Source organism: Xiphias gladius, chromosome 4 (genome assembly GCF_016859285.1).
Source record: "Xiphias gladius isolate SHS-SW01 ecotype Sanya breed wild chromosome 4, ASM1685928v1, whole genome shotgun sequence".
Lineage (NCBI taxonomy): Eukaryota > Metazoa > Chordata > Actinopteri > Istiophoriformes > Xiphiidae > Xiphias > Xiphias gladius.
Window position 1 is genome coordinate 26,219,856 of NC_053403.1, and position 20,685 is coordinate 26,240,540.

At 43.7% G+C, this 20,685-nt stretch overlaps 2 protein-coding genes across 4 annotated transcripts; one reads left to right on the forward strand and one right to left on the reverse strand.

Annotated features, from left to right (window-relative positions):
• The first annotated feature begins 256 nt into the window (after positions 1 to 256).
• Positions 257 to 13,112, forward strand: psmc6 (proteasome 26S subunit, ATPase 6). Its single transcript, XM_040124652.1, has 14 exons — positions 257 to 397; positions 820 to 899; positions 1,735 to 1,774; positions 2,271 to 2,323; positions 3,284 to 3,351; positions 5,366 to 5,480; positions 5,667 to 5,754; positions 6,050 to 6,111; positions 6,198 to 6,321; positions 6,889 to 6,950; positions 10,960 to 11,080; positions 11,174 to 11,254; positions 12,579 to 12,650; positions 12,737 to 13,112. The coding sequence occupies exons 1-14, from the start codon at positions 313 to 315 to the stop codon at positions 12,853 to 12,855; spliced, it is 1,170 nt and encodes a 389-aa protein (XP_039980586.1). The 5' UTR covers positions 257 to 312; the 3' UTR covers positions 12,856 to 13,112.
• A 98-nt stretch (positions 13,113 to 13,210) lies between these two features.
• cgrrf1 (cell growth regulator with ring finger domain 1) lies at positions 13,211 to 20,574 on the reverse strand. 3 transcript variants are annotated; one of them, XM_040124655.1, is made up of 6 exons: positions 20,422 to 20,574; positions 19,061 to 19,197; positions 18,466 to 18,676; positions 17,611 to 17,758; positions 16,987 to 17,094; positions 13,211 to 15,983 (listed from the first exon to the last, which is right to left on the reverse strand). In XM_040124655.1, the coding sequence occupies exons 1-6, from the start codon at positions 20,445 to 20,447 to the stop codon at positions 15,630 to 15,632; spliced, it is 984 nt and encodes a 327-aa protein (XP_039980589.1). In that variant the 5' UTR covers positions 20,448 to 20,574; the 3' UTR covers positions 13,211 to 15,629. The 3 variants fall into 3 exon arrangements, with proteins under 3 accessions (XP_039980589.1, XP_039980587.1, XP_039980588.1); XM_040124653.1 differs by having other exon boundaries at positions 20,344 to 20,573; XM_040124654.1 differs by having other exon boundaries at positions 18,466 to 18,643; positions 20,344 to 20,571.
• Between the last annotated feature and the right edge of the window lie 111 nt (positions 20,575 to 20,685).

Consider the following 20,685-nt stretch of genomic DNA (forward strand, 5'->3'; position numbering starts at 1 on the left):
GTCACACAGTACCAAAGACTGAGGTTTTATTACCATTTCATTCCTGTGGTCTGTGCCATGCCAAACAGTTGAAATAAAAAATATCTTAAAAGAATAAATAAATAAAAGAATCAATAAATAAGTAAAAGGGTTAACCAAATGACCCGAGGACTTGACTTTACAGGCTCTAGGGCTTTTTCCCAGTGAGCCCTGAATGTGACAAACGAAGTTAAACGTCCATCCGTGACTTCATTCTTTTATGTGACGTAAGCGCGGCCGGTGACGCCACACAGCGTAGTGACGCTGCAGTTCCCCAGAATTCAGTGGGGGATCATGGCGGACGGCAGGGAGAAAGCGCTGCAGGACTACAGGAAAAAATTACTCGAACACAAAGAGGTTGACGGGCGGTTAAAGGAATGTAAGAGACGATTTAACGTCGACGTTTGTGGTGTGGCAGAAGTGGGTTACGGTTAGGGTGGATGAGATCCATATTATTGGATCGCCAGCACCAGCTAGCTGGACAGGTAGCTAGTGCTTTGTCATGCAGTTAGCATCTGCGGGAAATGAATGGAAGTGAAGCAGTTAGCACTAGCACTAACACTGCTAACTTAGCATACGAGGAGCAGACAGACAGCAGTACTGTACCAAACAGTGAGCTGGTTGAAAACTTGTTAAGTTAGTTAACGATGGCCTGTGCAGCCATTACTTTGATACACACGTTGTACTTGTGTTGTTCAGGCTAACGGAACTTTCGGCTAAGCTAACTTGTGAGCAGTGTTCGACAGTGTAAGTGAAAGAGTTGTCTGTGTCTTTGAGTTTAATCTTGTGTATGTTTTCCAGTGAGAGAGCAGCTGAGAGAACAGACCAAACAGTACGAGAAGTCGGAGAACGACCTGAAGGCTCTGCAGAGTGTCGGACAGGTAACAGGATTACCTCTCGCGTCTTTTCATTTCAGCTCCTCTGGGTTTAATCGGAACGTTTACAACACGAGACTCAGGTTTAATTTGGTATGTCAACGATTTTACAGGCAGTCGACAGAAGAGCCCTGACAATTTCTGAAAACTCAAAGTACATAAACACTGTAGGGCTGACTGTGGTGACGCACGACTTGTTATATTTTCTACTGTCACTTCAGTAGGCAGTAAACACTCTGCAAACGCTCCGGTATCATTATGGCATCATCATGTAGCTGGAGAATTGAGTCAGAGGACTCGACTTTCAGCAGTAGGTTACACACACTTAGGTTTTGAGCATAGGTTCGAGTCGGGGGGTTTGTAGAGCTACAATTATTACACATTTGGGGCCACAAAAAATAAGATTGTGACCGTTTTGATCATCTACTAAACATATGCTACCATTAGCTGCTGATCAAACAAAAAGAGTATCTGGCTAACCAAGACCTGCTGTGCTGTTTACAATCTTCCTTTATATCTTTCGTTATGTGAGCATAGTCAGAAGAGGAGAGACTAAGTTGGCTTTAAAACATTTCTAGCTATGGTGAGAAATGTTCAAATACATACTTTATTTACAGTATGTTTTCTAAAATCTGACCACAGTGTTTAGAATGCATTTTAAAAAGTTTTTATTATTATTTAGTACAATGTTGCTGTCACTATTATCGAACATCACAATTTGTCTGATTGCGTTCCGAGGGTGGAGATGGTGGAGGGACTTATCCACACAAACAGGAGGAAGAGGGTTGTGGGCTGATTTGCTCTGTCTTTACCAACCACATCTGTGCCTTGTTCCCTGCAGATTGTTGGAGAAGTGCTCAAACAGCTGACTGAGGAGAAATGTAAGTTCCCTGGGAGATATCGCATATGTACATGTGTCATGTCACAGGTTGTACCAGTAAAATGATTTTAGGTCTGGGGGATTCACTTACCACTGAGCCTTATGGCTGCATCAGCTAGTAACAGTTGTTCGCTCGACCGTGTGGATGTGCCAGCCCTGCTCCGGTCCTCTTTTCCTGTTAGCAATTGTATACTTAGTTCAGTTGGTTTCATTTTATCTAAGTTGACAAACACACAGACAAAAACAAAACCAAAATACTTCAGGACTGAGGGCTGTCAGTAATCATCCATCATGGTCTCTACAAAAAATGGTTGGTGCGTTCATCTCCATTCATCCTCTCTGTTCTTTTGCATCTGTTCTCTGGCAGGCTTATATTTTGTAAGACCCGCTGCCTTAAAGCTTGGTAACCAATGAAAAATGACAACCTGCGACTGTGACACATGTTAAACCATGTTTCATTTAGATGTGATGCTAATGTGTTTTTGGTTTATTTCCAGTCATTGTCAAGGCCACCAATGGCCCCCGATATGTGGTTGGATGCCGCAGACAGGTAGGTCCTGAACAAACACTCATGTATCAAGCATCCTGTAATCTATCATCTTCTCCAGAGTTTCTGAGCTCTTCCTGATCTATGACATATTTTTTATGACTAAAATAATTCTCATGACAACATATAGTTTGCTGTCAGGATTCAAGTGTGGCGTATTTTTTTTTTCTTTCATTTTCAAGACACTGAAGGACATTTATGTAAAACAAAAATGAATATATTGCCAACCTAACTGTATATATTTGTGTCCTGACTCAAAGGATCAGAAACCGCAGAGCCATCTGAAATAGACTGGTCAGATGAAAATAATTAATTTGATCTGTTTTTGTAGGTGAACTGTATGTAGATGAATGCAATGTGATAGGTCAGTACAACAGTTCTACTTGTGTTAACCGTGAGACATGACGTGACACGAAATGGTTATAAGGTTTGATGCTGTCAGCCGCACATCAGGGTTGAGCGATTTGAAGACTGAGCTGAAGCCTACAAGTTAGAAAAGTTAAAAAATATGGAGGTGTGAGGTTAGAAAGAAGTGATCTTAACAGACCCCCTCGAGTCCGACAGTGTTATAGGAGTGGCATGCTAATTCTGTAGTGTGCTCTTTTATGTACTGTGAGATCATATAAATCTGTCTACTGTCAGAGACTTGCTATACCCTATACCATGGTATGTGTTTCTTTGTCTCAGGTTGCATTAGTCCATTTGTCCATTTTGGGCAATGTTGTAAATCAGTGATTGATTGACGGTTTTGGCATTAATAGCATTAATAGCATTACCGTACCTTTTTATTATTTTATCTGTTTTTGGCTGATCCAGCAATTTAAATATCAGGCAAATACATACTTCGTTACATACATACTATTTTTCCCAAATTAATTTTTTTAGATGATTTTTTTATTAAGTTAAAATGCTGACTGTAGTGTTTAGAATGTGAACTCTAATTGATAAAATCTTTCATCCCAGTTGGACAAGTCACAGCTGAAGCCAGGCACCAGAGTGGCTTTGGACATGACCACGCTCACTATAATGAGGTAGGCTGGATATAATCATCACTTAAAATTGCTAAACAATAATCACAAGTCAATAAGAATCTCAGGGATTAAAGTTCTCAGTCGCTACAACAGAGTTCTGTCAGTTGGAATCCAGAGAGGCCATGTATGAGAATAGTGTAGATCCAAAGGGGGGAAAGAAGCAGGGCAGGGGGCTGTTACGCAGAGCCAGGCGGCCCTATAGGCTCACTAAGCAAGTTGTGTAGGGGCCCGCAAATTATGCACGATCCCCGCCTCCCCCACCCCCTCGTGTCAAAGCAGGTGTCAGTGTTTACAACTTCGATGAAGGATGAAGCTGAACTATCCTGGTCACGAAGGAAGGAAAACAAAAACACCATGAGAGTGAATGGCGGGAACGGCAGTCAGTTGAACTTGTTCTCTTCTCTCCAGGTCTGATGTCAGCAAATAACAGTAGCACTAAGTTGATGTGTATGTCTCTCTCTCTGTCTGACTGCGTGTCTAAGCCCGCTGGACAGTGCGTCTCTTGGTCTGTCTTTGTCCCGCTTACCAGCCACTTCCAGGGCTTCACAAAAGTGATAGTGATATACAACTATTTATTACGTTTGATTAGCGCCAGCAGGCAACAGTGTTTAGAAACTGCCGCTCGGAAAAGATACCGGCGTCGGGAACATGCGTTCGTATGCTCATGTACAAAATGGAACTGGTGTTTTCCAGCAGCAACTTCTGTAGAGAGCAGTCCAGGCAATGTATGAGCGTTACGGGGCTCCTCATAGGCAAGACAATAATTCTCCAGTCTCTCAGTCAAGGTTCAGTTACAGCTCAAGACTAAAGCAATGGGTTGGCATTGACTGTTGTTTAAATATTGAATATAAAAGGTTGATTAGCTGGGCATGCTGGGAAATATGGATGAACATCTTTTGTTAAATAATAACCAAGTTTTCAGCCAAGCCATGATTTTTCATGTGCGAATCAGGGCTTCCCCCAAGACACTGTTTAGCTGAGGTGGTAAGCCACCCAGATCCTGACGAGTCCTGTCTCGTGATCGGTTTAATTAGTAGTTGATGGCCTCAACACTCATTAATAGGGATGGGAATTGATACGATTTTATCGCTACCAATTCCATTATCGTTTCTGCTTATCGGTCCGACTCTTCAATCAATACCTTGAATGATTCCTGATCAATTTTCTTTGTGGGAAAAAAAGTAGGCCTAGACAGGTTTCAGCATCAGCTCAACTGTTTTATTACCTCTGAATCTGAACACAGGCCGTAGCCTGAGAGTTAGCTGGAGCAACAGTCTGTCTGTCATCAGCTAAAATGGATGAAATCTGAGAATATTTTTACAGAATTCGTTTTCATGTAGGTTTTCTTCGTCAAAGAAAGAAATCTGCTAAACCTTCCTACGTGGTTGTTATTGCTCTGTTATTATTACCTGGGATATTTACCCTTCGGTAACGGACGAGCAGCATTTCTGTGTATGGGAAACACTGCATTACAACTAACACTGTCATCATCTTTCTGTGTGAAATAAAGCCACACTTTGGACCGTTTGTTCCTCTCCGCCATGACTTCTTCTTGAGGCAAGTTTGCAGCAGTGTAGACACATGAGTTTTAAGTTATTGTTTTTCAGTGTGTTTTTTTTTCCCTTAAGGAAAATCTTTTATTTCATAACAGGTTCTTTGTTTTATGATGTTAGCAATAGTTGAGGTGGCCCACCTCAAACACTACAGGAAAGTTTGAGTAATACTGTCTCATCTTTGTAGGTTACCTATTGAACATTTACAAATGTTGGTGCGCCTTACAGAAAGACTTACAGCCCGTGAACCACTTTTTAGTGTGTACACATGCAGGTTTTCCTCGCTGCACCAAACACAGATCCAGCAGTGACTCCATAAGTGCAGTATTTCCTTTCGCCCCTTCAAGTTATAAATGTGCCACAACGATGGAGGTGCATAGTGGTTGGATAAAGAGCAATCCAAATACATAGTTTGTGATGAGTGTGTTCGCTCAGCTCAAGTGTTTCCTGTTCTTTCAAAGGTACCTGCCCAGAGAGGTGGACCCTCTGGTGTACAACATGTCCCACGAGGACCCTGGCAGCGTCTCCTACTCTGAGATTGGAGGCTTATCCGAACAGATCCGTGAGCTGAGAGAGGTACATCAAAGCCTACAACAATAATCTGCAATTAAATCACGCAAGGCAGGCTCTTCATTTTTGGCTGTTTTTTGGGTTTGTTTTCCTGATGCATGCGTTGGCAGGATCTGAAGAACCGATGATAAATGTTGATTATTTTTTTCTGTCCATTGAGTCCAAAACAATGCTGCTGTTATTTGGTGGCAGGTGATTGAGCTGCCTCTGACCAACCCCGAGCTCTTCCAGAGAGTGGGGATCATCCCCCCTAAAGGCTGCCTGCTCTATGGGCCTCCAGGTTAGTAGCTCAGTGAAAACACTCCTATCTCCTGTATTGGGCTACGTCACACAGCAGTGGCATCCATGAATGCGCATCACATTTGTTTGTGAGTACAAAAAACACATTTAGGCAGGTCGATGTTTCTGAAACAAAAACGCATTTGAGAATCTTCTTTGTGTAAGCTTCATATTATTCATTTGAATGAAATGATACAAGTTTAATCCTCTCAGTGTAGCGTAGTAAGGTAATTGTATCTTTAATCAGTTTCAGACCTGTTTATCTTGTAACGATGAGCGGTTTCCTTCTGCAACAGGCACTGGGAAGACTCTTCTTGCCAGAGCAGTGGCCAGTCAGCTGGACTGTAACTTCCTCAAGGTGCGTATCAGCACCGCCGTCAGGATGTACTGCCACACTGCAGTGTAGTCAGTCAGCTGATGGTGTCTCATGTGCGTATGCCACAGGTGGTGTCCAGCTCCATTGTGGACAAGTACATTGGTGAAAGTGCCAGGCTGATCAGAGAGATGTTCAACTATGCCAGAGACCACCAGCCATGCATTATCTTTATGGATGAGATTGATGCCATCGGTGAGTCATCGTGAGCATCTGGTTTGGTTTTTGTCTTTCCTGGGGCTTAAGCATTTTAATTTAGGTTTCAGGTTTTTAAAGGGTAAGCTTCAATCAAAGCTTTAGATATCAGCTAACTAATGTAATCCTTCTTTTGTGAAACGGCCAAAGATTTCTGTAGTCTTTGTCCCTGATGTTAGCACTTGCTAACTCGTCAATGAGTAAAAATGTGGCTGTGTAATGATTTGTACATTTTCAGTGCTTCTTTTTTTTTTTTTTTTGTGAGTAAAATCTGAACTTTAACAAGGCCCTAGGGTTTAACAACAATTTTATGAATTAAAAAGACTAAACAAAATAAACAACATAACTGTGGCTATAGAATGAACAAAAAGAACAAAATAAAAAATGCATGGTCACTAAAAATAGGATGTTATGTTAACTCCACTATGCAATGAATAAACACAGTTTTTAATCATTACAAATTGGGAGCTTTACATCAACACGTTGGTTCAGTTAAAACCTTCCATACTGAGCGCTATGAATCGTCACTACATGTCTTCCGTCATGTTTGCGTGTTGTTCCCTGTAGGCGGCCGTCGTTTCTCTGAGGGAACCTCTGCTGATAGAGAGATCCAAAGGACTCTGATGGAGGTAAGAGAGTAACCGTAATGTCCCAGGCTCTCACGACAAAAACACACATCACAACAGCCACCACTGTTATTTTCTATGTAAACCCACAAACATGCTACTGTCTTTTCTCCATTTTTTTTAATTATTTATTAGCATGATGTAATGGCTGATGATAAAATCCAATTGACTGAGTCCTTTGTTTTGTTAGGAGCCAGTAAGATTTGCTCAGCCCAACCAAACAGTCTGCAGTACTTCAATATTTATCTTTCTCTACAAGTGCAAAGCTTGTACAGACTTACCTAAGAAGCACAGAAGCTGTAGCTGCTGCCAAGGAAGCTTCTGCAAAGTACTGAATTAAGGCTCTGAATGCTCTCATAAATCAGAGATTTCAGTTTTTGCAATCTGCAAAAATGTCTAAAAACACGTTTTCACTTTTCTGAGTGTAGATTGATTGGTAAGAAGGGTGATTTTATCCATTTAAAATTCATCTACAACACAAAGTATGCAAAAAGTGAACGGGTCTGGACACTTTCTGAAGCCAACGCAAGTGACCATATTCTTTAATCCCTGTGTGAGTAAGTACATTGACAGCTGTGCTCTTCATTTCAAAAGTGAATACATCATTTGTTACAGATGTCGCAATCTCTCTTACTCTTTCACTCAGTGGTACTTGAAAATACAGTTTACTGAGATATCAACCTTCGTGACATAATATGCTCTTCCGACTTGGGATATACAGTCCTCAAGACGGGGAATTCAGAAAGCGTCAGCCTTTATCGCACTGTTCACTTTACTAAAGTCCAAACAAATTCTGTCATCTTTTTCTTCTGAACAGCTAACATAACGGATGCACTCCAAGAACTATACCTAGGTTTTAGGGCTGTAGTCAACCAAAGGAAATCATGGTCGACCGAGATCGCAACTACTCTTCAACCTATCGATTAGCGGCAGGGAAAAAATGATCTGCACATTATCTCTAGATGCAGCCTAAATGTATTATAAATAAACAGAAAAGGCTATTATTTGCAGCACATTAAATCCTTTTAACCTGATTATATTTAAAACTGAAATGGTAACAACAAACTCAGAGCCAACCAGCATGCACCTGCTCATATTCACTTGATTTCTGAAAATAAAACTGATGATCCCAGCACAAGAACTATTGAGGAATATACACTCAAAGCCTCAAGCATTAAACACGAAGGTTGACGGAACATCCTACCACAGACACGGTGACCTACCGTTTTTAGATGATCTGCCGTGTTGGTTGTTGAGCTGTGATAAGCTACATGATTTCCTATCACCAGGTCAAAGCTATGGAAAGGACATGTACTTCAGCAATATTTACATACATGTCCTGACATTACTTAAGATGGCAAGTAAATCTTGTAGATTATAATACTGGACTGCAGCTCCACCAGACCACCCTTTGTCAGGGTCTATTCTCCACCAGTGTCCCTTAGTATGGTGACTGAGATGTGCGGGCCATCTGCCACTGTAGCAATCGTTCCTCGTGAAAGGAAACCTTCGGAGCCCTGAGGGTCATCATTAACATTTTGATCCATGGCTGCCAGCCGTGTAACTTTGTACAACTGCTCTTTAATGCCCCCATTTCTAAGAGTAGTGCCAGTGATGCTCTGTCATTTCGGGGACGGCACGCCGATTGCTGACTGTAAGCACATTGTCAGGTCTGACTGGGTGTTAAACTGCTCGTCTCAGGCAGCGGAGGGCGCCCGACTCTGTTCTCTCCACTCCTTTTGTCACTTGTCCTCCTTTTTCCAACCACTTCACTAGTCCTATCATTGTTAACCACCTCATGTCTATCAGCTACGTCGGCTGCATGTTTTGGACTACTTACTTTACAGTCTTTCAAATATTCTATACCAGATTATGATTTTCTTTGTCATGCGGCACAGTGATCCTGAACTACTACAGTAAAATTAGGTCTTAAAAAATCAGGACAACTCATGCTGTTGTCTTTAGTTCACAAAACCTTCTCCTGCAGGTTTCTGGAACACTACCGTATGCACCCAGCACGGCTTTCCTCAAGTTCCCATAGTCTAAACCTGAGCCACTGTCTTGAGCTGCAGGTGCTCTCACTCCCAACTAAGGCACCCTGAATCAAAAGAGGCCATTTTTCTTGAGGCCATGAGGCTATTTTCTCATACATGTAAAAAAAAAAAAAAAAAAAAAAAGGTCAATTAATTTTCATCAAAAGGTAGCATCCTCGGTTCATAACATGAAGTCTTACCAATCAGAAGCCATTGTACCAAGTTTATAATTGCTGATACACAAAGACTGTAAAAGCAAAGTCTTTGAAAACTCCATGGAAATACTGAACTACGATCACCAAGCACACGCTGCACAGAACAAGCTGCAAATAATCATGTCTTTACAACTGCTGACATGCAAACACTGAAACAACCACGCATTAAGTGCCGTAGCATAACTATAAAGCGCACACACTGCACGACAAGACCTCTAACAAGCCAGAACCAGCACATCACCGTCACTGTCAGCAACAGGTATTTACAGACCCATCTAAAAATTAACAAAGAGTCCAATCACTGATGTCTCCTTCAAACTAAAACCAAATGCTATGTCCTTTCTGACTGCTAACTAGAGTCCTGCCCTACTCAGACTTCTGTGTGTGAGTGCACTTGAACAGAACAGCTCATCCACGCTTAAGGGGCACATTAGTCTGTCTAGATCTGGCAGTGATCCCCAAAATGACTCGAGCGCCATTTCCAGTTTCACACAGAGCGAATGTGCGAAGCTAAAGCTGAAGCAAAGTGGCCACATTAGCTAACAGAACAAAACCCCAAAGAAACAAGGTGTCCTTTTTAATTAGGACCGGTCCATATTGCAGACGAGCCCACATTTACATGTCATGGCACAGGCAGTACTGATAAAGTGGTTTGTGGTTCGGTCTTGGGGTTTTTATGACCACTAAGTCTTATGACTGTAATATATGAGTGTGAATGTAATGACTTACAAGAAATGCCTTGGAATGTAAAGCAAAGGTTGCAGGCCTTCCGTGAAGCTCAGTCACCTTGACTGACTTTCCTCCTCCATCTCCTGCTCGCTCAGGTCTGCTCTGTTCCTCTACTGGAATTAACGTTTCACTGATTTGATTACAAATAGACGCCACACAAATGCATCGGGGATGAGGGTTATCGCTTTTTGGCCGTTGGTGCATCCGTACCGAAATGTCCAGGCTTGTACTCTCCCTGTATCTGCTCTCAGGCCAGCTCAAATTATGTAAGACCAAGACCAGTCATCTTGAAGATTGCCAGCCAATCGAAAAGCCAAATGATGAATGACCAACTATTTAATTCCCCAAATCTCATTTCTTTTCCCAACAGTGACTCTCACACTCAATCCAAGTTAACTGTGTAATATTTACTGCTATTTTTGTTAGTTTTGTTTAATTATCAGCAGGAAAGCATCTTGCTCAGTACATACCTTTGGCACGATTCTTTATTTAAACAAATTTAAAGGATCCTTAAACTGTTAATGTGTTTATGTTAAAAGACAAATATAGGCTGTTAAAGGGATTTAGGGTTTTTTAAACTCTCGGGTATCGCTACAACTAGTGGTTTAGGCTTGAGACCTGAACGCATTAGTCCTTCTGCTATCATGATCTGTTTGTTTCGTTGTTACTCACTGAAGAAAGCTTCTCTACATGTGAACCTCAGATAAAGGAGGCAAACAGGCTAAAACCACATTCCTGTTGTACGATGAGCAAGAGGCTGACATTTTCAATCCAATGGGGAATGCAAGCTTAAGCGCGGTACAGACTATCTGCAGTGTGACGGCTGCGTGGACGTGGAGACAGCAGCATGTTTGACTGATTTTTCTAAGTTCAGCTTTATTACGGCAAAGCAGGAGTGGGTGTTGCGTTTCACAGATCGGAGACTTTTATTATTGTAGTCGTAAGTGCAGCTGTTAGTCAGCACAGTGGATAGATGATAAAAGGCAGTGATTAATCGAGTTGTTTAATGTGCTCTGTGTGTGCGCGCCCTGTCAGCTGCTGAACCAGATGGACGGCTTCGACACTCTGCACAGAGTCAAGATGATCATGGCCACCAACAGACCTGACACTCTGGACCCCGCCCTGCTGCGACCCGGCAGACTGGACCGTAAAATCCGTAAGATCTCCTCCTGTTCCTGATCATCATCTGTTTGTCAGCCGCTCCGTGTGACCACGCGCAGCAAAACGAAAATCCTCTTGTGTTCTACAGATATCGAACTGCCCAATGAACAGGCTCGTCTGGACATCCTCAAGATCCACTCTAGTCCAATCACCAAGCACGGAGAAATAGGTTAGTGAGCAGAACTGAGTTCCCCTCCTCTCCACGCCGGCCTCCTCTGCTGCCGTATGCACGGCGTTCTGCCTGCTCGCTGCAGCTGACTTTCTTCGTCATGAGTTGTCTGTCCTACATGATCGGTAGGTCGTCACGCAGATGTTTGACTGGATGCTCCGTCAGAGTCTGTATCCCGATGCCAGCATTGCATCCCATTACACATTTCACACAGCGGATTTTCTCATCAGTGCTTTTTTGTGCACAGATTGAGGTAATAAGTAAATAACTGATAACAGGTGAAAGAGTTAGATGATCTGTCGATCGACCCCCGTCTTGGCTAAAGAACGAAAAACAGGGAATGCAAATCTCGGCAGCGACAAAATCAACTGCTGAATAATGCATCCCCACAGGAGTCAAGTGCGGTAATGAGTAGGCCATTTTAGCTTGACAGTGTGAATTTCAAACATCTACCACTTACTTGGTCTGATGAAGGAAGGGATGTAATGAAAAACACCTGCATCCACGCTGGGACTTTATTTCTGGAGATGCATGAATCAAGTGGTTTAACATATATCTGGGACATTTTTTCTCGACACTTTGAACTTAAGACATTCAATTATGACTTAATAGCTAAAACTTCCCTTGACAGCTATAATCAGCAGCGCAACCACCCCTTACACTCACATCAAATAAAACCGAGGGAGGAATCCAGTGGCGCGATCAGCACACTATCAAGTTTGACTTGACTGAGTGAATTTGACACCAGTTCAGTGGTCTGCATTTGAAAACCTTATTTCACATTAATTTTCTATAACTGCCTGAAACATTTTGCCTCAAAACACATTGATCACAAACAGAAAAGAGTTTACCTTCAGAAATGTTCAGATGAAGTGTATCAAGAATTCTCCTTCAGTCCAATTACTCCAAACCTTCATAAACCATAGACTTCTGATAACTTATCATCACTGACAAACCCGGGGGGGGGGGGGATCATTTTTTCGTAGTTTTCTGGTGATTTCTGGTGATGTGAAACAGAAAATGAAAATCTAACTTTTTTTTCCCGCTCATCCATTTTTGACCATGGAAACAGCAAATTGAATTAGAATTTTTTATTTCAAAATGACAACCAAATAACCACTTGTTTTGTTTTTTTTGTTTTTAATACCCATTTTTGGTGGTTACATTTCATCATGAACATTAATGAACCATGTGAAAATTCAGCAGCGGCGCTCCTAACTCATATGCATGGTGGATTCATAGAGGGGAAACAGTGGTTAAACAGTATTCCTGTAAACAGAGAGAGACATGTGATGAGCAGAACCTTTCCTGTGGCTGTTTGCAGATTTTGAGGCCATTGTGAAGTTGTCAGATGGCTTCAATGGCGCTGATCTGAGAAACGTGTGCACAGAAGCAGGTGGGACCTGAAACTCTTTTATCATCCTCCGTAGTTTCATCTCCTCAGTCCACGTTCTCCATTAACAGCTCCGTTCATGTTTGCAGGTCTGTTTGCCATCCGCTCTGACCGTGAGTACGTCACTCAGGAAGACTTCATGAAAGCCGTGCGGAAGGTGGCCGATTCAAAGAAGCTGGAGTCCAAGCTGGACTACAAACCCGTATAAACCCTCTGTGTGTCATAGTCTTTTTCTCTACCTGATGTTTTTCATTGCATTGTCCTGGATTTGCCTTCTTCTAGGCTTCAAGGCCAGAAACAACAGTTTAAGTTTGTAGGAAGCAACATATTACAGAGTACATTGTTCTAACAGTTGCCGGCAAATTGACTTTCACTCAGTAACTTCTTTTTCCACTTGTTAGTTTGACTCTGGCATCCTACAAAACACTTGTATAAAATAATTTCATGTACTGAAATATACCATAATTCCGTGTGTTCTCTGTTTCTTCTCCGTTTTTCTCTCATTACCTTCAGCTGAGTGTGATGGACATCCAGGATTGTCCAGAACTGATTAAACAAATGGCACTTTGAGTGTAAACGTTTGTTCCTAACTTGGGATATAGTCATTTAACAAAAGGTATTCATGACTCAGGTTGTACTTACTAGCTTTTTCAGGCCTTTCAGCCGCTTACGGTCCTCATCAGTAGATGACAACTTACAAGTCCATCTTCTGATAAAACCTGCGGAAAGTTGAAAGCTCTGGAAAAAGCGAGTAAGTGGACTAAAGAGTCAGCATTATTTTGTGTAACTTGAAGTTTTGTGTTGAAAACAAAGTTCCAAAGATTGGCAGCTATGGTTACTATTTATATCCTCTAGGGTTATTAAACATGCGCGACTACATAAGCAATCAAGGTGAAAAGCCTGAAATAATAGAAATTTAAGCCTCATTCAGACAGGATGAACATTACATTGTGCTTCACTGTGCTCTGTAATTTAACTCAAAGCTCATTCAGCAGGACAAAGACAAAAAAGGGAGACGGGTGGGTGAGTTTGTCTGTGTGTGTGTGTGGGGGGCTCAGTTAGGACTTCTCAGTCCTTCTCAAACATGAAACCCATGTTGATATGATTCAGTTTGACTTCCACTTCCCGAGGATGTCATGATATCTGATGTCGCTCCAGAATAAAGCTCCAGAAATCCACTTCGAATTCAGAGGGTAAAGAGGCTGTAGACCTTCATTCAGAATCTTCATGTTTTTAAGTTTTCTTCAGTGACCCAGTGACAGTTGTCTCTGCATCCATGGCTACACTGCAAACAGAAGCTGACCGCAGCCGATTCAGCAGCTTTTAATGGCGACAGTCTGACAAGATGTAAATGAGTACAGGCTAAAAAACAGGACCAGTAGCTGACATTGCAACCAACCATTTGATGAGTTTTTACGGGGCCTTGTTCTCCTGATGGCCTTAAGGTTTTCTGTCATCATATTAGTTCCCAAACAGGCCTATATGTTGGTGTTAAAAGATTTCCATCTCTCAGATCATCAGAAACATGCATGACTTCCTCCATTATTCACTCTGAGCTGATAAAATCCAAGGACGTGGCTCTCGACAGGATTTAAACGACAGAAGGAGCAGCCAGTTCACTCAGAAACAGGAGGTCGCACTGATATTTGATTGATTCTGAAGTGTCAAAGTCCCAGGTGAGACATGACCATAGCGAATTCAGTCATCTCTTTGGCTCTGGCCATCTAAGGCTGACCGGTATCACAGTTCAAAAATAGAAACTTTCAAATATGCAACTCCAATATGTCTATGAGCCTGCGAAGACCCAGGTGGCCCGTCAAACCCTGGTCTCCTGTGTGATGGGGTTTACATCTGGCGGCACCCTCTGCTGGATGTCAGTCCGTCCGTCCGTCCGTCCCCAGGCTCACAGCTGCTGGTGTTTCCTCACTCATTAGAACAGGAACACATGCATGTCAAATGAATCTTCAGTCCTTTCAGTGCTTCCTGACAGCTCCGTTGACACTCCCCTTCATTTACAATGGGTCAGATTAAAGGTTAGTATCGGCTGTGGTTAATAAATACTGCCCTGGTCCTGGAGAAGAGGTCTAACCATCATATTCTACAACAAATACATTCACAAAGTGGAGAATCCATAAATAATCTGTACATGGAAAATATCAAAAACGTTCCCTACATCCTTTGCAAACATGAAAACAGCTATTATGTGAAACTGATCAGCTGTGTCACGGGACTAACTTCAGACAGGTTTAAACGAGTGCAAATCAAGCAGCTTTGCGTTTCTTTGTTTCACAACAAAGCAGATAATTCAGTATTAGGTTCAGTGTGTTGATTTCAGGATGACAGCCTCTGCATATTATCTAGTTAACATATGTGGCGTCTACTAAAACCATTTATATTTCATGTTATTCATATACTTCAAGCTTCCAACTGAACAGTTCAGCTGGACTGAAAGCAGAGATGGAAGCAGTAAACAAACTAGTGCATGTATTTCTATGAACGTGTGAACCGCACTGTAGCCAAGGCAGCAAATGTGTTACAGTTCTCAGGTCGCTGTTTGACAGCATCAGCGACCAGGGAGGAAGGTTTGCACAGTGCTAAGAGCTGATGTTGAAATAAAGCGAATTGTGAGTCAGATGTGTGGGATCGAGTCTAAGCGAGGCAGAACGCCAGGCGGTGCCGCTGCCCGACTGAACACCATCGCTCTCGCCACTGGAAAACTGCAGCTCGATCCCAAATCCGCACTGCACTCGACTACAAACACTGGGAGTATGCACTACTGCTGGAGGCGGTCTAATGGAATGGCTTGCATTGCTTGCAGCTGCCGCAGTGTAACCCACGGATGTTACAGATGCTACATTTCTACAGTCCAGCTGAACTTTTCCGTCCATGGAAGCCGGATGTAAATTCATTCCGAGGTCAAGCTTTGGAGTCGGGGAGCTACAGGGCTTATTTAGCAGCGACGACCGCCTCGCCGCATACTATCTATTGAATGTCATTCACTGGTTCAGTGTGGAGTAACTGGTCTGCAGCTGGTCCTTGTGTCAGGGTGAAGGACTCCAGGACGAAGGCCCTGCAGATGGGGCAGTGCTGGAAGTGTGACACACAGCCGTCGCACACACAGGCGTGTCTGCAGGGCAGCAGCACTCTGTTCACCGCTGCATTCTGACAGACCACGCAGTCCCTGCCCGTCCCCTCTGACCAGTGCTCGCCCTCCTCCTCCAGCACTGGACTCTGCTCCACTCTGCGGGCCTCCTCGGTGGGTTCGCTGGGTGTGGTACTCTGCTCTGAGTCGGGAGGCCCAGACGCTCCCCCAGTGTCAGCTGACATGAAGAGAGGCTGCGGGAGACAGGAGACGTGGCTTTTATCACAGTGGACGCTTGGATTTTCACAGCAGAGAAAACCTGACGCTGAGCCACAACAGTGAGCCAGAGCTACAGCCATCACCACTAGTCCTACACATCACATCAGTTCACTGCAGTTCACTGTTCACTACAACTCAAACATAACCGTGGTGATGTCACGGTGACGCCATCAAGCCTACCTCGGGTCAGGCTCAGAGACGACAAGTTTAGAGCGGGAAACCTGCCTTACAAGATGATCACAGACAGAGTCTAAGGAAAAGAAGTGGACCGAGACCTGACAGCTTTCACAGCAGCCCCGAGGAACCGCACCAAACGGGCAAATGCACCAGAGTTGGTCTGAACGGAACCAAACAGGTCCGAGGTGACAGCAGCCTAATAAGAGAAGAGGAGAAAATCCACAGTCCTCGTTTAGCGCAAAAACGCACTGCAAAGCTCAGCTGAAGAGAAAGCCGGGCTTCAGCGGTCTGAGTTATCTGCCAAAGTGAAGTGACAGGAACACATGGTACTAAAAAGGTTCTGACTCTGGGAGACAGCTCTTGGTGTTTCTGACTCAGACTGCTGGAACCTCAAACTTTCTACAACTGACCTTTACACAGGAGGATTGTTGATTTGGTCCCCGTCACCTACAGTGAAAAAGACCTGACAAGGGACCTCTTCAACGCCAGTATGAGCAGGAGGAAAAATCACAGCAGCTAATAAAGCTTTCAGTGTAATACGGGCATGGGATTACTGTATTAAGACCGACTTACACAATGCGGACCGGTCCTTGTGCAGTGTAGAATCCTTTAGAGCCACGACCCACGATTAGTGAGCTGCCCGACTCTGTGCTGGTTCTCTAAATGGTGCTTTGGCATGGTCACAGTGCGGCTACCTCACTAAACACCACTCTTTCTTCCAGCCAACCACCAGTTTTACAGAAAATATGAGAGTTTGAGAGAAAAGCAGCAACAACCTGCTTGAACCGAAACGTGGCATACCTTTAACTCGTACATGTTTCCCTGTGAGGTGAGAAGGTACTGAAAGAGAAGGCGCGCAGAAAGGCTGTATTTGTCATCAGGAACATGAATAACTGTCACACTGGCCACCTGAAAGAAGAAAGACACCGCCATGAGTTCCTTTAACTTTGGATTTTTCAATCACTTTTCTCTTTGCTGTGCTAAGGGATCTTAGGAGTACTTTAGGCTGGCCAGAAAGCTGATGTTGTGGGCCTGAGAAGTCCACTGGCAGTGTGTGCGATGGGACTCGCTTTGGCCCGTAGTTTCAGTCTTTGTGCTAAGTGGGCTAAATGTCCCGTAAATAGCTCAGTAGTGAATATACAGAGATGAAACTGAGACACAAATGTGAGTCTGCTCATCTGAACGCAAGGTTTCGATCCTGGTAGCACCTTCGTCAGGTCAAAATACTGAGAAAGATAACGAAGATCCTCCTGGGATTGAAACATTGCGTCTTTCTGGGTGAGTGTTGTGGCTTGGAGTCAGCATGCGGGCGTTACTGTTGCACTTATACGTAATGTGTGTATGATCACACCTCTTCATCTGACTCAAACACAAACAGCAAACCAGCACACAGAGCCGACATGTCTAAATGTGATAAGGACTCACGAGGTTGTACGTGTTTCTGGCTTCCGGCTCTGCCAGCGTCAGCACGGCTACAAGAGGGTAGCGTTCCCTTGGCAACGGTCCAAAGTCTGTGATCCTCCGGTCAGCAGGAATCTGCGTGTGGCGTTCTTCGCTGTCCTCACTGCTGATACTGGGAGGGCGGGTCAAAGAGGACGACCAAGGGGCTACTTAGGACCGACGTATATCAGCCAAACAAAGAAAGGCCTCGGCCATCAGGAGTATGTGTTACATCGCTGTGATAAAATGACAGCGCTGACTGCTTTGACATCGCGCTGTTGCTACAGTAGTACTGTGCCAACACTACAAAGAGAACGTCCACCTCAAAACACTTCCACACTGTTAGACATCCGACGCATACCGGAGACTTATTCCAGCAGGAAACTGGCCTAACATGAACATGAAATCACCAGAGAACATTTCCAGTGCAGCTACAGTGAAGACCGAGCAGAAAATCAGACATGCGGTCGTCTGCATGGATACACACCAACAGGAGAGAACTGGCTTTTTTGTTCATTCGACTGAACTGACCCTGTAAGCTGAGAAAACGTTATGTTCAGGTTTCAGGCTGTGTTAAATCTACAGCCGGTGTCTCCAGCCATAAGCCTGTGGAATCCAGCAAACTCCTGATACCATGCTTTAAAAAAGTAAATAAATAATGAATGAACTTTATGAGGTGCTTTTCTATCTACTCAGTCACGTTACGGGACAAAAGAGAGAACCCGATAAAAAGATGAAATATGTCAAAAAGATAGGGGTTTAGGCGGAGGTGAACAGGTGATATTATTCCAATCAAACAACCTGCTTTCGTGCGAGTCTTGTTAGGACTGTAAAGGATACCAAAAGCTCTGGCAGTGCTGGTAGCGGAGGTGCAGGGCCTCCTGGAAATGTCGGGGGGTGCGGAGCCTCGGCCCGCGCATGTGAGCCTGCAGCGCTCCCTGCAGGGCGCTGACCTCGCAGCCCCAGAAACAGCTCAGGACACAGGGCTCCAGACAGCAAGGCCTCACTGACGCACCATCTGCAAGGGAGTGTTCGCTAATGTCACCATGGCCTGGGACACAAAAGGTAAGGTCACTTCTCAATGGTAATAATGGATACAAACAGGCTGGGACATCTGGAGGCAGAATTCGTAACCCTGCATATTTACCGTGGTCCAACTAGTTCAGTGGGGATTTTCATAGAATCACACGGATGCTTCCAACTCCACAACAGAAATGGTATCTGTATTCTGTACTCGATATGACTGACTAGGCAGTACCTACTGTAGCTTTACACTGTACAGACATCACTAACTGGGGCTAACTGTCATTCTTTTGTGAGTGATATTTGTTGAGTGGCAAGGGCCTTTCACATCCCCAGACACTTTAAATCCAGGCTAGGCTAACTCCACCCTTCCCAGTCATTGTGTTATGGTACTGGCGATGACTGTTCTCACCAGTGACAGATGCCGCCCCAGAGCCCATCTCCAGGGCAAAGGGATTGGTCACCTGAACCATTTGCTTCTCAGGGGTTGGTAGGTTTGACTCCGTCTCGTCGGAGCTGCGAAGAATCACTGGGACATCAAAGCCAAACCTGCAAGAAAGAGACAGAGCAATGTGCAAAAGAGTACAAAGCAATCATGTTCTGCATCACTCTCTTCTCTCTCAGTCTTCTAAGGTGAGAAAAATGTGTTGAAATCTTTTGTACATCGGACCCACGGACTTTACTGGTCTGCTCTGGGTGGCTGATTAGAAAACTGTTCTCCAAATCAAAATGCCACTCTGCTGACTCTGTCCGGTGCTTACAGTAGGTCCACAGCAGGACATTTCTACAACTACCTCCATCACCTTCGCTCGCACACCAGAAAGAACCAACGCGAACGGGCAGACATAGGCATGAGGCATGTTCCTGAACCCTGTCCAGTGTGAACCCTCCACCAGGTTTCGTCTTGCACCAACTTCCAGTCGACATGTCAACTTTGCATATGATGTCTCATTTATCTAATCAGTAGGGGTGAGCGGATGGATCCACAAAGTATCAATACTTTCAAAATATCCATTGTATTAGTCTTGTCAATAGGACTGATACCAAAAACTGAAACAGAAAAGGATCTGTGTCAGATCACATCCTGGGCACAGGAGCACTCTTGCTGCTGCAGCACTTGTGTCTCTGCTGCCGTTGTATGCAGTGATCGCCTCTGTAGTTCAGAGAACTCACATCGGCTCTTATATACTCCATTGAACTGTCTTGTGTTTAAACATGCGTGTGATTTAGTAAATGACAGGGAATAACAAAAACAAATGCTTCATGTTTGGTAAATGATTTGGTGGCTAATGAAATATATTGCGACGAAGCCGGTTGACGACTCTGCTCTTAAATCCTGACATATTTCTTTTTCCCTTATATGACAATACATTGGCTGCTATTGATATCTCAGACATTCAGCCCATGTTAAGCTTTTACTGTAAACTTACAGTTGATATTTATGTCTTACTTCATGTGTACTATTAAGCAGTTTGATACAGTGTGTGTGTGTGTGTGTGTGTAGTTATGTGTTTTCTGACGTGAGAATAGCTGTTGTGTGATGAGAAGAATGTGGCAGTGGTGGGTTCTGGTCTCATTATGATACAATGCTAACGACGAGCAGTCGCAGTCTCTGTCTAAATCATGGAAATAAAGCATCGGGCTGCTGCTGCTGCCAGGACTGTGGCTAAGCTAACTTGGCTAAACATCACTTACCAGCCGAGCACCATGGCAGCGGTAACAACGAAACACAAAGACACCACACTAATGTAAAACAGTGGGGAGTACTCGTACAGGGTCACTAGGAAAACAGCTGCCATTTCACATTATTTGTGTCCGAGAGTGAGCCACTTTATTAAAAAGTCCTCCGGTAAACTCTCTCCATGTCGGCCATGACGCGATCTCCTCAGCTACAACTACGGTGGCCTAAAAGGTATAACTCAAACAACAACCCACTAGGCTTATTTCAGGTATTTGTACGTTGTATTCTGAGCGCAAAGACACTCGATAGTCGCTTCATAAAAACATGTTGATTAGAAATAGTGTAATGACTGAATT

Bases quoted from the DNA above. Each gene is read 5' to 3' on its own strand.
- psmc6 (XM_040124652.1), top strand. From the start codon at position 313: ATGGCGGACGGCAGGGAGAAAGCGCTGCAGGACTACAGGAAAAAATTA. The intron at 398-819 runs GTAAGAGACGAT...TATGTTTTCCAG, and splicing joins TGACGGGCGGTTAAAGGAAT to TGAGAGAGCAGCTGAGAGAA. The intron at 6,322-6,888 runs GTGAGTCATCGT...TGTTCCCTGTAG, and splicing joins GGATGAGATTGATGCCATCG to GCGGCCGTCGTTTCTCTGAG.
- cgrrf1 (XM_040124653.1), bottom strand. From the start codon at position 20,447: ATGGCAGCTGTTTTCCTAGTGACCCTGTACGAGTACTCCCCACTGTTT. The intron at 19,198-20,343 runs GTAAGTGATGTT...TCTTTCTTGCAG, and splicing joins GCTGCCATGGTGCTCGGCTG to GTTTGGCTTTGATGTCCCAG. The intron at 15,984-16,986 runs GTATGCCACGTT...TGTCTCCCGCAG, and splicing joins GAAACATGTACGAGTTAAAG to CCTCTCTTCATGTCAGCTGA.